This window comes from Lepidochelys olivacea (genome assembly GCF_965140295.1).
Source record: "Lepidochelys olivacea isolate rLepOli2 genome assembly, chromosome: 6".
In the NCBI taxonomy this organism is placed as follows: Eukaryota; Metazoa; Chordata; order Testudines; family Cheloniidae; genus Lepidochelys; species Lepidochelys olivacea.
The window spans coordinates 70,867,520-70,882,283 of record NC_140416.1 but is presented as its reverse complement, the minus strand read 5'-3'; the positions used below and the strand labels follow the sequence as shown (position 1 = coordinate 70,882,283).

The 14,764-nt window shown below is 41.4% G+C and overlaps 1 protein-coding gene across 1 annotated transcript in view; it reads right to left on the bottom strand.

Moving 5' to 3' along the window:
- Window positions 1-977: 977 nt before the first annotated feature.
- The window catches only part of KATNBL1 (katanin regulatory subunit B1 like 1), a 51,463-nt gene continuing 37,676 nt past the window's right edge, over window positions 978-14,764 (bottom strand). The window contains exons 4-10 of the mRNA XM_084631718.1: window positions 14,481-14,760; window positions 13,327-13,445; window positions 13,054-13,104; window positions 12,871-12,960; window positions 12,033-12,122; window positions 6,228-6,321; window positions 978-4,108 (exon numbers count right to left, since the gene is read on the bottom strand). Coding sequence (XP_084487844.1) covers window positions 4,076-4,108; window positions 6,228-6,321; window positions 12,033-12,122; window positions 12,871-12,960; window positions 13,054-13,104; window positions 13,327-13,445; window positions 14,481-14,760 — 757 coding nt within the window. The 3' untranslated portion in view covers window positions 978-4,075. The remainder of the gene's footprint in view (window positions 4,109-6,227; window positions 6,322-12,032; window positions 12,123-12,870; window positions 12,961-13,053; window positions 13,105-13,326; window positions 13,446-14,480; window positions 14,761-14,764) is intronic.

The window sequence follows — 14,764 nt, the reverse complement described above, 5'->3', positions numbered from 1 at the left end:
AGCTTACAGAATGGAAAAGAGCTATCAGAAGGGGGCAACAGTCTAGTTAAAACACTCAGCCTCGTAAACACACTCCTGGAGAAATCAGTCTGTTATGTTTTGGGATACCAAAACCACAGGAAAAATATTTTATCTATGATATTAGGAAGATGTAAGCTACAGAATCTACCCTTTGAGTTAAGGGTTTTCCACTTCTAGATGGTTACTATTTTAATTGCTATTTAGGAAAAGGTATGTTCACTTAGCTCCTTCAAAATGAGTTATACAGCATCAGTAAAGCACTCTTTTGTGTCCACTTTGGCTTTTTCCAAGTTCAGTCGTCAGCAAAGTATTAGTAGAACTTAGACATGAATTCATATACCAACAGTTTAAAGTGGTTCTTTGAGAAGTTGCTTTTGCACAGTTCAAAGTTTGCCTGAGGGCTTCTCCATCTTCAGTTTAGGGAACAAGCAAGCTGTTTTGCAATTCATGTCAAAACTCTTAGTAAGATAGCCTCAAGCCCTTTCTGTGAACGTTGGAGTGAAAGAACATTCTCCAATGTGAAGTCTCATTTTTCAGACCTCATTAATTTCATATCAAGGGATGTAATATAAAGAAACATATCTGTGTGAGAGCCTTAATCCTCAAGTAGATACATGCTTTTGTCACATGAACTCCAAAACTTTAATCCAGCACTTGCAAAGTTTTCTCCTCAGTGAATCTTGTATGTAAAGCAAGTGTATGAAGGCCTAAAACATTAAAGAAGTGAAAGGACAAAAGCTCACTATTTCTTTTTACCAGCTGCAGTTCACCTTGAGTAACTACTATGAGTAAAAAGATGCCAGGGGAAAGAAATGGCACAATAATGAGTCTTCCAGTTGACCAATAAGTATCAACTGCGGGCAAGAGAGAGTGGGGGGAAGTTTCTTTTCTCACTGAATTATTCATTGGTCCAGTAATGACTCTTGAACAGATAAATTAAGACAGTCACTACACAAGGATTTTATAAGTTTATACAGATTCTGACATCTTTACTCATTGTATCACTTTTTTGACTTGACATTAGACACAGTACATTCCATTATAGCACAACCCATTCCCAGCCAGTTGTGAAAAGCAAATAGTAGGCACCAGACACTTCCAACTAAGCTGCCCCTCCCCCACTTTTTTTTTTTTTAAAACACATTTAACTAGTAAAGCAGTCTATATATATTTATTTATTTTGCTGGATTGATAAATGAAGCTTTGGTTAGAATTCTGTTGATACCAATGACCAAGAATTTTGTTCATTTCACAGTCCAGTAGCTCCCTACCAGTCACAAATTAAGATATGCTCTCATTCAGATAAGGCAGGGATGTGAAAGACACTGCATTTTTAATACTGTACTCTTATAAATGCCACAGAAACAGAACTTATTGTGGAAAGACATACATTGTTTACAAATCATTTGCCTAAGTTGGTTCTCCAGACAAGTCTTATCTTTGCTGCTGGCACAAGGGATACCACAAGAGACAACCACTGTCCTCTTAACTAATCTGGTGAGACTAATGACCATCTGCAACATTCATTTGGAACCAATGCCTTTGTTACTATAGTCAAGCTGGATACTGACTAAAAGATGTGCATTTTACTTATAGTAATTATTGTAGTCACCCTCTGAAAGGCTTCCATTTATTGAGGTTGATTTTCTTTCTTGCCACCAAATCTAGGAGAAAACCTGACAGTTTTAATCTCTTTTAGAGCTCACTAACCTTGCAGAGTGATTCAAAAACTCTCACAATTGCACGTCAAAACAAAAATCAAAAGAAAGGAATTTCAAGATCATCTTTATGCATAATAGAGGAGCAGTAAGGGGCGTGAGAACATCTTTACTTTACAGTGTCTCTAAGAATTCGTTCTATACCACCGGTTAACGCACTGAAAAGTGACTAGTTTTAGCAGGAAATTTGGTATCAAAATTACATGAGCATGAATTACATTTCTTGATAAACTTCTATAGATGGCACTCAATTCTTCTAGTGAAAGGAGAACTTTGGTTCAAATTAACTTTTTAATTCTATTAGTTACAGTAATCTGAATAAATTACAAAAGCTTATTAGTGAAGAAAATCCAACTAAGGACTACTTTAGAAATAACATCTCATAAGAAAAAGATCATTGGATGATGTCAACAGGTAAATGCAACTTCCACAATTATATCTGAAGTTGTCCTAGAGCAATGTCAAGTTTGGGAGCTGCTCTAAATCTCTTGTTCCTTAGGATGATCGTGTTGTTGAGATGTTCAGAGTCTTTGGCGGGTTAAAGGGTATTTACCTATACAAAGATAAACATCAGATTGAGAAGACACTTTTCTACTTAGCCCTCGAAAGTTAGTGATTATGATCATGCAGATTAATCTCAAAGTGAAGTAATACTCTAGAGCCTTACGCTTCCCACAGTGAAAATTTATACTCTAGTTGTTTTATTTGCAAAGCAGAGGGGCCCCTATCCATGTAGGGGAAGAAAAAAGACTGGCAATAGACCCTTCTGTGCAGAGTTGCAAAAGCACACCTATTAAGCTACTACAGTAATTATAATTGCTGATTTAAGCATGAAGACAACTTCCATAATATTTTTAATTCAAAAACAATGTAGTCATTGGCTGGGTACATGCTATAGATCTACATTTCAGCTTCTGTTTTAAGTGCACAGTTGGCACTTCATAGAATTTCATTTGGACAAGCATGGTCACTCGTTTCAAAATAGAAGAGAAAGTTGCCAGTCTAAAACCCCCAAGATTTTCCATAGCTGTTAAGTTATAGTGGTTAAACGAAAATATCACAATCAGTAAGACAAAATATAGCTGTAAACTGTGCTACTGAATTTGTTCCATTGTGGATCCATTTAGATTTAAGGTAGCTTGAATTTATCTTAATTAATCAGGAAAAAAAACAGACTTTTAACAACTAATTTTGTAAAAGCCATGTGTTAAATATTGTTAGAGGAGGTAGCCTATAAGTTGTTAGATCTGAAAAAATACAGGTCTATTCTGGCTGTAAACATTTCTAGAGCAGTAGATATAAATATCCATAATAAAAAGTAGTGTGGAAAAAGTTGTTCTAGGAAAAAAGAAAACAGGTAAAATTATCTAAGCTTCAAAAGGAAAAACAGTAGAAACATTTAATACATTTACTCATCTGTGTAGTTTAAATGATATAGAACTGAAGATTAATATATTACAAATCCACATACAATAAAAAAAGTGTTAGCTGTATAAATTCACTAGTCTGTTGACATTTGTAATAAGCATTTATCCAAACAAATTCAGGTATTTTTATATGCTAATTATGTCATACGCATCTGACGATTCTCCAAAGAACAGATATAGTGGAAACATTGATTTGATTTAAAAAAAAAAATGTGCAAATGCTTCACAAGTGAGTTTTACACAGTGTGAACCCCTGATTTTTAGAGCAGTTTTTCATCATGTCTTGATTCTAATCGATATATTTTGTATCTTAATAAATTGGCTTTTTCGAACATCAGTAATTAAGGCATCTTGCTGTATACAGTTTCTTAATAGTGCAAACAAAAACCATCTTTAATAGTTTGATTAAAACAAGATACTAAAACATTTCAAAGTTTTTTCAACGTAACTGGAAGATAGCTGCACATTTTAACTTTTCTTGTGAAACAGTTTAAAACCTTCTTATGGTGGTGATTGGTCTTGTTGGTTCCTTATAACTGGTTCTGCAGTTTTGTCTTCGTGATGATAGAATTTATATTCCTTTATGCAATATTGCAGTGAAACACAGCAGCACTTAAAATGACTTTACCAAGTAACTGAACAAATCCCAAATACAGCAAAGGCATATAGTTTTCATAGTGCACTTTCACCTCATTGAAGTAAAAGCTGCTCCTATTAGGCATTTTTCCACTTCAATGTGAAGTAGATTGTTAGGATTTTGTTAGTGGTTTCATTAAACAGTTTTTGAAAGTCCATTCCTCTTCTGCCAACAGTTCTTAGAAGAGATATATTTTGGAAATAGTGTATAAATCCAGGGATATTTAAAAAGATTATTTAGACAAATATGCACTCCCCAGTTCTCCAAGCATCTCAGTGTAGCTGTAATAGATAAGCACCTACATCCTGAAAAGGAGAAAGAAGAAAAAAGTTAGTCACATTAATTCAATGCTGAAATAAAGAATGCATAAGGTAGGATGCATATTGTAATCATTTCAAAGTATACTACAAAGATATTGTAATTTGCACTGCAGTAGTGCCTAAGAGCTCTAGTCATGGACCAGGAGCCCTTTGCACAAGGTGCTGTACAAACACAGAACAAGTAAAAGTAAGGCTCCAGTTTATGTAAAGTATAGGCAGGACCCTGTCTGCTGAAAAGCACATTGGGACCAAATTCCACAGCAACATCAATGTGGTCTATTTCCCTTCTCCCCCATGCACACTTACATCTATGGCACATAGCTGAAAATACTCATGATGTAAAATTACTAGACTATTTTCAACAATATTTTTCTTCTTCTGCTATGCTCTCCAGGCATCCTAGCTCCACTCTCTGGGTGTCTGCTCCTCAGTGTTGTTCAGGTGGGCTAAGAACTTCCTTCTCCCCGCACATGGCACAGAAAGGGGACGTGTTTGTAGCCAGCTTCAATAGCTCATCTCTGGACTTTGGTTGCTGAGCTGCTCTTCAGGTAGCTCAGTTGACCAGCTTAAATTGTTTTTGCCTCCTACGACTCCATGGCTGCAATCTGGACTCCAGTTCTGCCTCCTTGACCCCCTGCTGCCCGGCTACATGGAACATTGCAGGGAGCATGCACTCCTTGTGGGGACAGCTGGAGTGCAGCTACAGACAGGTCCCAACAGGGCAGGAAAACAAAAGATATCAGGAGTCTGGATGCAGCAAAACGGCGAATTCCCTAATCATGGAATTGTAGACTTCACAAAGTTCCAACTGAGATAAATGAGGTAGGTCATAGCCTAACGTAATAGCTTTAGGGGTATCTGCAGACTCATGAAGACAACACTGAACTGACTTACACTCTGATCCTTTATGGTAGCCAAGGTAATTTTGGAAACATTAAGTTTTTTTTTTTTTTAAAAAAGCTGAGATACGGGAACAGAATTTTATGACAGAGATGAATTCTACAAAGGGTCCTGACTATAAGCAAACACCAACACTGTTACCTCACAATACAATGCATAGTCTTTTGTAAATACTAGTCACTGCATCTCCATTTTTTCCCCTCCAATGAACAAGCAGCTAGTGAAAAGCTGTTTGGTGGGTAGTGTAAGTACTATATGAAAAGCTCACAGCTATGCATTTCTAAATATTAGTCAGTGCAAACTTCCTCCCCTCCCAGGTTTGTCCTCTTACTCTCTTTCTTGGACTCAGGAACCCCTCTTTCACTCCACTGCTCAAAGCATGCAGCTGAGCCAATGCCTACCCTCCCTCCTTTCCCATACTTGATCTATGTCAGAGCTTTCCTGGGAAGAGGGCTCTGGCTAGGTGCAGCCCTGTTGATCCCAAATTGGTTTGTGTGAGGAATACATGGTCCTACAGCTCTGAGTGCAAAGAGCAGCGCCTGCAGAATTGGGTGCTCAGGCACCTGTCTCCTCAGTGGGCCTGTCACTGCACTAGGGTGAAGAGTTGCAATGAACAAGCAGCAGGGGAAGGCAGACATTTAGCATGCTTTAGAAAGCTGTGGGCTTCTTTCCTCAGCCCTGAAACATTTTAACTATCAAGCTTGTTACCCTCTCTCTTTGCCCAGCCACCCAACACTTAAACCCAAAGATGCAGCAGGTATTTAAGATTCTCGATCCTGCAGTACACATATATTGGTATGTCAATATTTAAAGAAGCACCTCTCTCCTTTCATATTCTGCCTACTTATCTAGGTTTTTATACTAATATCCAAGTGCCTTACTAGTATCAGATAAAAAAAACAACCTAACATATCTTTCTCTCCCCAATTGGGAGGAATGTGTTTTTGTTTTTGTTTTTTTTAAATAAAATGTTTATGGGAAAGCCAAACTAGATCCCCATGTCACTGCTAATAGATGAAACTGTAAAGCAGACATTTGAGATTTCTCCAACCAAAAACTTTTCTGATTTATATGAACATTAAATGAAAAATATTTTGAAGATTCTACATCCTGTAACACTTGTGGGATGCATACATATTTGATGTCAAGTTAGATGGATATTCAGTGTTACACTGATTACTGAACATCACTGGAAACAAATTACCTTAGCTATATTACCAGTATATCCTGGAACCAGAGTTAGATGATTTTCTTGTTCCCACAATCCACTTAATTGTTGTTTTAAAATCTGAATATTTCTGGAAGAGAAACAGTCACAAGTGCACTTTTTATTTATCTGAATATCACTCTGGTAACAAGTGTTTTACGGTAGATATGTATTAGAGAACGTTATTCTACATCACATTAGTGGCAAGATCAAGACAGAGTGTAGACTTCTGGACTTATTGTTTAAAGTGAAGTTCACCAGTTTTTGTATTACTTTCATGTATGAGTTTTGCATTTATTAAGACTCCAATATAAAATCACTGAGAACCTTTAAAAATGAAAGTTTTGAAGAACACTGTTTGCTTCACAAAAATAAATCAACTTATTTTTAAAAAAGTCAGACAAAGTAATTAGATCATGCAATATTGTGCAGCAGTAAGAGTCACAAAACACATAAGAGGAGGTTACTTACTGTAATTGGACGTTCAAGATGTATGGTCCCTATCTGCATTCCACATGTGGGTGTGTATGCACGCCATGCGCCTGAGTCCGGAAGTTTTCTCCAAGCAGTGTCCGTTGACCCGCACATAAGCCGTATGTCTCCTCGCATTCCTGACTGAGGACATAAGGGGCACCGCGGGTTGATGCCACTCCAGTTCCTCCTTTTACCAGAGTGTATTAGAGTCCGAAGCAGAAGGGAAGGAGGCAGGTAGTGGAATACAGATAGTGACCACACATCACAAAGAACTTCTACTTACAAGAAGTAACCTCCTTCTCTTTGAGTGATGGTCCCTACGTGGGTGACCTGCGAGCACTGATCAGGATGGTGTTGAGTGCGAGAAGGCTGATGCTAAAGCCATTTGCAATATAGCTCATCTCATGATCCAGGGCATAGTGTGTTGTAAACGTGTACAGAACACCACTTGTGGCTTTGCAGATATCTTGCCATGGAACAACAGCTAACGAAGCCAAAGAAGTGGCCTGTGCCTATACAGTATGAGCTGTAACACCCTCGGAGGGTGGGAGGGGGTTGATATTTTGTAGCATATCAGTATGCAGCCTGAGACCCACTGAGAGATCCTCTGTGAGTATATGGCTTGCCCCTTGATCTTGCTGCCATAGCCACAAAGAGTCTTGGTTACTTTTGAAAGGGTTTAGTTCTTTGTAGGTAGAATACCAGGGCCCGCCTGACATCGAGGGAGTGTAATCTCTTGTCTGTGGGGAGGCGTGTGGTTTGGGTAGAACACAGATAAGTGAATAAACTGGTTGAGATGGAATTCTGACACAACCTTGGGGAGAACTTTGGGGTGTAGTCTCAATGAAAGTTTTCATTTGTGGAAGATCATTTAGGGGGTCTGCCATCATGGCTGCTAGTTCACTGACCCTTCTGTCTGAAGTGATAGCAACCAGCCAGGAATGCCACTTTCATGGAAAGGTGGGTCATGGTACAGGTTGCCAAAGGTTTGAAAGGTGGTCTTGTGAAGGCTGACAGGATGAGGTTAAGGTTGCCAAATCCACACCTCACTGGAACCAGTGGAAAGATTTTGAGCAGGCCTTTCATGAATAGTACCATTGTAGGGTGCGTAAAGATGGAGCATCTGTCCACTGGGGGGAGAGAGGACGGTGCTAGGTGCTTCCAGGTGCACCTGGATCACGCTGAGAGCTAAGCCCAACGTTTTCAGGGAAAGGAGGTAATCTAGGGTGACAAAGATGGTCACCATGTCTGGGGAATGGTGGTGGCAGTAGGCTCACTCCAGAAAGTGATGCCACTTTGCCTGATACCATGTTCTGGTGGATTATTTTCTGCTCTGGTTAAGGATCTGCTGGATCTGGGCAGAACACGCACAGTCTATGTCAGATGCCCATCCAAACACCAGACTCTGAGGATGTTTGAGTCTGCCCTGGTCTTGTGTGAGAAGATCCAGTAACAACCGGAGCCTGACCAATAGTTGGGTAGAGAGCTTCAGGAAGTCTGTGAACCAGAACTGTCAGGGACAGTAGAGAGTTAGGAGGATGATGTGGCTCTGTCCCCACACACCTTCCTGAGAACTTGAGGCAACAGGGGAATGAGGGAAGGCATATTGAAGGTCGCCCATCTCAAGGGGATGCTCTCCTGCTCCCGGAGAGTCTCTTCCCATGGTGTCCCTTAAGGAATACATAGGGAGCTTCTGATTCACATATGACACAGAGGTCCTAGGTGGGAATACCCCACCATGTGAAGAGGGTGGTCAGTGTAGTTCCCATTGTGGAGAGTCCTGCTCAGTGCTTCTGCCAAGGAATTCTGGGTGCCTGGAAGATACAGAGCCTGTATGGTAACCTAATTTCTGATGCACCAATTACACAGTCTGATCGACTCTGAGCAGAGGGAACGAGATCTGGTCTCCTCCTGCCCCCTGCTTATTCATGCAGACCACCATGGCAATGTTGTCTGAAAGGATTTGTATGTGGAGATCATATATGAGGAAAAGGAAGGCTTTGCAGGAGAGACGGACTGCCCTGAGTAACCTGGCTTCCCTCAGTGTCCACGTGCCCTGCACCATGTAGTGGTTCAGGTGGGCATCATGATGGTGGCCTTCGGAGTGGGAGGCTTGAAGGGGATCCTGATCATGACCTTGATGGATTGGACCACCAAACAAGAGAGGTCAGAACATCCAACGGAACAGCGACTCTGGAGTCGGTGTGGTCCCTGGTCAGCTTGTAGGTCAGGTGGAGCCAGGTCTGTAGGCACTACAGGTGGAGTCTTGCAAGAGGCGTCATGGGTGCAGGCTGCCATGTGCCCCAAGAGAGAAGCATTAGCTGACTATTGTGTGGGGTTTGCTGCAAATGTAGGCAATCAGGGTGCTCATCATTGCTAGGACGAAGGCCTATGCAGCAACTAAGTCCAGTCTCCAATAAAATTTATTGTCCGCATGGGTGGTAAAACGGACTTGTCTTCATTCACACAGATCCCTAGGGAGGCCAAGAGTCTTCTAAGAGATTGGATAGTGGAGAAAAATTGTTGTAAAAAATGTCCCACAAGGAGTTAATTGTCCAGGTAAGGGAACAGCATCTCATCCGAGCCGCTCTGAGCGCAAATACCTTCGAAAAGACGCATGGTGCTGTCACTATTCCGAAGGGAAGGATGCGAAATTGATAGTGTTGATGTCCCCCTATGAAACGAAGAAATTTCCTGTGAGACAGGTGGATGTCTATATGGAAGCGTGCATCTTTCATGTAGAGAGCTGTGAACCAAGCTCCCTCTTGGAGGGAGGAGATCATCAATGACAATGTAACCATGCGGAATTTCAACTTTCTGATTAATGTAGTTAGCTGATAGGATTGGTATCCACCCTCTGCTTTTTTTCAGAAGGAAGAAGTATGGTGCATAGAATCACCTTTCCTGGTATTGAAGTGGGACACTCTCTATCTCACTATGTTTCCTGCTGAAGAATCAACTGATGGGAAGGATCCCTTGAAGGGGGTCAGGTGGGAATGAAAGAAACTCTATGGAGCATCTGTGATGGATGATCTCCAGTACCTAACTGTCTGTGGTGATTTTGCCCCAACTGTGGGCAAAAAAGGGAAGATGGCTGCTGAAGATGACTGGCAATCAGGTGGTTAGCATCGGAGACTGAAGCCACGGATCCCTGCGCAGCACTAGTCCGGTGGCTAAGGAACGGGAAGCAGTGTTGGCTGGCATCCACTACTGCCTGGAGGGTGTCCTTTGCCACCTGCCTCCCCACATCCACTAGGGCCTGGAACTGGGCCTGATCCTACACAGGGAGCTCGTCCCTAAACTCTGCCAGCCTGCCATACGTGTTGAAGTTGTACTTCGCTAGCACAGATTGGTAGTTCACTATGCAGAATTGCAGACCCACCGATGAAAGGGCCTTTAGCCGGCCCGAAGTAGCATCCCTCGGGGGTGGAGGCACGTGATGCTGGAGTGTGTCACACTGTCCGGTTCCAGGATGGCCTTGTTTATAGGGAGGGCCACTCTGGAGAGTTCCAGTGGCTGGAGGATGTCCAGGAGATGTTGTTGAGGATCCTGACTTCCTCCAGCAGAATCTGCAAGTTGGTAGCCACCCGCTGCAGATGTTCATGGTACTGCTGATCATCTGGCGGACAGAGCGGCAAATGGATGACTGCCTCGGCTAATGATGAGGTGGCTCCAGTTGGAACCAGTGGCACTGGTTCCACGTCTTCCTCCTCATAAACTGACGGAGCAGGCTGATGTGTGTGAGAGGCACGATAAGAACCTTGAAATGGTGCTGGGAATATGTAGTACAGGTCCCAGCATTTCCAGTAGGGCCAGAACGCGTGGTCCATTGGTCTGGGTGGGTCCATGGGGAAGCAATACCAGGCTTCCCTCAGGGGTCCTAGCCAGGTGGGTAGGGTTGCTTCAGCTGCCTGTTTAGGCTCCTGTGAGGCAAAGGCGAAACTAGCTGAGTTAAGTCCTGGAATTCCTCAGAGTCAGATGACCGTTCCAGTGGAAACGGCAGGACCATTGGTACTGGAAGGTCCCAGTCCAATGAACATGGAAGGGGCCTTTCCTGCAGCAGGAGCAGCAGTTTGTCCTCTGGTGTGGGGATGTCCTGGAGAATGGATGGGCTCGAGAGGAGTGCGGACTGCAAGTATGGCAGGATCACCGCCTCTGGAGATAAGAATGTCTGAGTCTGCATAGTGCCCATGGAGACTCCAGAGGGAATCCGGCTCCATAGTCCTATGCAGGTGGTGGTAAAGTGGCACTGATGGAGTATCCAGAGCTGCAGTAATAGATGGGCACGCTAAGTGTCCTGGTACTGAGGCCACTGGCGGTCCTGAGAGATCCTACTTCTTCTTAGTCTTACCCTCCGGCCGGGTTGGGGGCGGTCTCTGGCATTGGTTCCGCAGGATCTGCTTGTGACATCTCACCTGACCTTGCACAGCTCAGGGAGGGAATGCGTCTCTTATGAGCTGTCTGCTGTGAGGATCTGCTGTTGTGCCCATGAGGGTGTTTCTTGCTCGTGTGGTGGGACTTGTCCTTGCTCATCAGAGTTGGTAATTCTGCATTCAGGCATGTGGAGGCTGCTGGACTGGAGGGTCTCCTTGGCCAGGATCTGAGTGCATCTGTGGCCTCATTGCCTGTTCCAGTAGGAACTTGCCAAGCCGGAGATCAAAGGCCTCTTAAGTTCTGAACAGGAAGGGCTTATAGATGTTGCACACATCTTGGCAAAGTGTTTCTCCCGGACAGTATAGGCACTGTTGATGCTCATCACTGATGAAAAAGGAACAAGGGCAGGAAATGCAGTTCTTGAAGCCTGAGATCCTCGGCATAGTCTCTGGGTGGCAAGGGGTTGAGTCATACAACCATAAATAACTATATTAACTATTGTAAGTATAAAACTATTTACAACAGTGAAAGGCAACTCTCTTATCTGGATAAGAGTGAAGGAGGAATACGGGTTTCGACTCAGATAATGTGGCAATAAGAACGAACTGGAGTGGTGTCGGCCTGCACTGCCACATATACCCTCCTCTGTCAGGAGCATGAGGAGACGTATCGCACATGTGTGGGTCAGTGGACACTGCTTGGAGAAAGCTTCCGGACAGAGGCGCATGGTGTGCACGCATACCCACATGTGGAATACACGTAGAGACCATCACTTGAAGAAGTGAAGTTTTTACTTTCACGTTATTATATGTTGCCTGAAGCTTTTTCATTTTGGGAGAACACATATCTGAGCCTTGTGATGATAGGACAAAACAGTCTGAATAAATTTAATGCAGCTTTTGAATAACTACACTACTACAGTAATGAGTGACAATACCATGATATCATACTCACCCATCTTTTACTTTTTCCATGTGTGCAGACAGTTCTGACCACCATCTCTTAATGACAGCTAGGAGCCAGTTTAGACCAACTATCACATACCTGTAATAACATATTTAGATATTATGTACCTACCCTCCCTTTGGTGCAGATGGACACCATATCCACCAACTGAAAGGAGAGGTAAACAGACTCCCTTTTACTTGAGGGTTAACTAAAAGATTATAAAGCTCAGAAGGTGACAACGCAATTGGAAAAATCATGAAGGAAAATCATTTCACATTTTAATTCCTTTATGTATTTTCTACTTTGAAATGATGAGGCAACCTCACATAATAAAGGATGTTAAGATGTTCTGCATCAGAATGTTCCATCAAGTAGTCTCATAACTTGGAATCAAGACTTTGGTGCTGGGTCTACAAGATTTTAGTGTTTGTGAATACATTTTGAAACAAGGGCAAAGACAGCTTCCTCCTCTGCAGCTGTGGAGAACCCTTGGCTAAAAACAAACAAACAAAAACAAAAAAACTTGCGCTTTTTGCACCACTCGGGGACTGGGCCTGGAGGAAACGGGGATAGGGATTTACACCAGAAGAGTAATCCCTGCAGAGTGCTTCCTGCATGGAAGCAGTGGGGAAGTGAACAGCAGGAGGATCCACTACTATGCTGAGATACTTCTGTGGGGGAGTTGAAGGGAAGAAAAGTGTATCAGCGCCCATGAAGACTACTTTATTCACTTTGGATTGGAGGAGGAGTTCATGACCAAGAGTCTGGTGGGGAATGATTCTTTTGAACCATTCTGAAGGTTCTGATATAAAATATTAATATTGTGATTCATTTTGATACTTACTCTTCATATTTGCTTTTAAGCAGAGATTTTACTAAAGGAAATAGATCTACACAGCAGCCAACTGAAATATATGGTTTTTCTTCCTGTAAACTAAAATAAAGTAATGTTAAAGTACATGAACTTGGATCAATTCATTTGAACCTTGTTCAAACTCCCTCCTCCTGGTTTTTTTTTTTTTTTTACCTGCTAGTAAGTACCGGAAGGCAATCTACCACTACTCCAAGATCCTGTATCCTAGAGACATTAAGGAAAAATAGGTTAGATTACTAGTTGATTATCTTATACTGTGTAATTCCACTAGGATTAATTTTAAAAAAAAACATCAGGAATTGTAGCTAAGTTACAAGTTGTTTCAAGTTAAATAAAGTTTACAGTGCTGCAGCAGGCTTGGGATGGCTACTGCATTGGAGAAGAATTTAAAAAATAAAAACTTAAAAAACAGACCACTCAGTTTACCTCACTAAATAGGCTATGAGTTCACTTATACTTCTCCTTCTCCAGAAGGTTAAAGCTACATTCAGTCTCAGATTTCTACTAAAAAGAACTTGTGCCATAGTATCATGGTCCTGGGAAACCTGTATTTAAGAAACAAAAAGGTTTTCAAACTTAAATATTGGTTAGTTATTGCACAATGAATTCCTGCAATATAATTACACTGACATAGTTTTTCTAGCCAAATGGTGACAAATCTTATTTGTGTAGAAGGAATTTTAAATTTTTGTAATACAGGTAAATCAAGTAATCTTCAAATGCAGAGGTCCAAAACACTAAGTATTATTATCTTTTTTAAACCAATAACAGCTCATAAGTTTCCCTTTAATAAAAAAAAATGCAACACAAATAGATTTATTACTCTGGTCCACCATTTAAAAAATGTTCCTAAAGTTAGATATCTAAGTAAGTGACCTGACATTCAGAGGTGTCAAGCACCTGCAAATCTCTCAGATTTCCATGGGACCTGCTTGATGTCCAGCAATTTTGAAAAAATGTCATTGTACTTATTTAGATGTCTAAACAAGGATTTAGGAGCCTATTTAAGAACTCATTACAGAAAATCTTGTCCCTATACAGTAATTTAAACCTATACATTCTTTTATGTACCTAGTTACAACACATCTTTGACTAATAACAGAGAAACACTTTGGAAGATGTTTACAGCATTACGTCACCCACATCTCTCAATACATGGTCACCTAGGAAGTAGTGCAGAGAATCTACACAAATATAAAAGGACAGCATTCAGCATTTAAGTGATTTTAATTATGGTTTTCTTTCAGGTCACTCATTAAAATTTATTATGGCATACAAATTATCTGGCCTTCTGAGCCAATTACAAGAAGTGACACTACATGCATTCACAGGGTTTGGTCAAATACTCCTGTGAAGGATACTGTTTTTCATCTGCTTCCCACCCATTCATTCCCTGGCAGAAATTTACTTCCAAAACACTCACTTAACGTTCATTTCTTTTATTGGTCCATAAGTTAAGACTAATTACAGTCTCTTTAAAAGCATCTGCAGCTAATGTAATAAAACCAAAATGAAAATAATGGACTGAGGTGATCGGCATCAACTGTATTAAAAGAAAGACTTCTGCAAACTTGACTTACCTCTGAAAAAAATCCACTGTATTTTGATGAGGGACCTTGTGTTTGAGCGGAGCCAGAATCACTGGCATTTAATAAAAGCGTATGACTGTCGTGTAGTTTTGCCGGCAGATTACCTGCACAAGCCAGTTCATTTTCCTTATTTGCCATTTCACAGCCCCTGACTTTAGGGAACTGTTTTTTTCTGTAACAAGGTTTTGGAGTATAACAGTGAACTTTTCTTTTACAATATACTACTTTGAAAAGAAAAGGGGAGCTGGTCACAGTTTGTCCAACTGTTGTTCTGC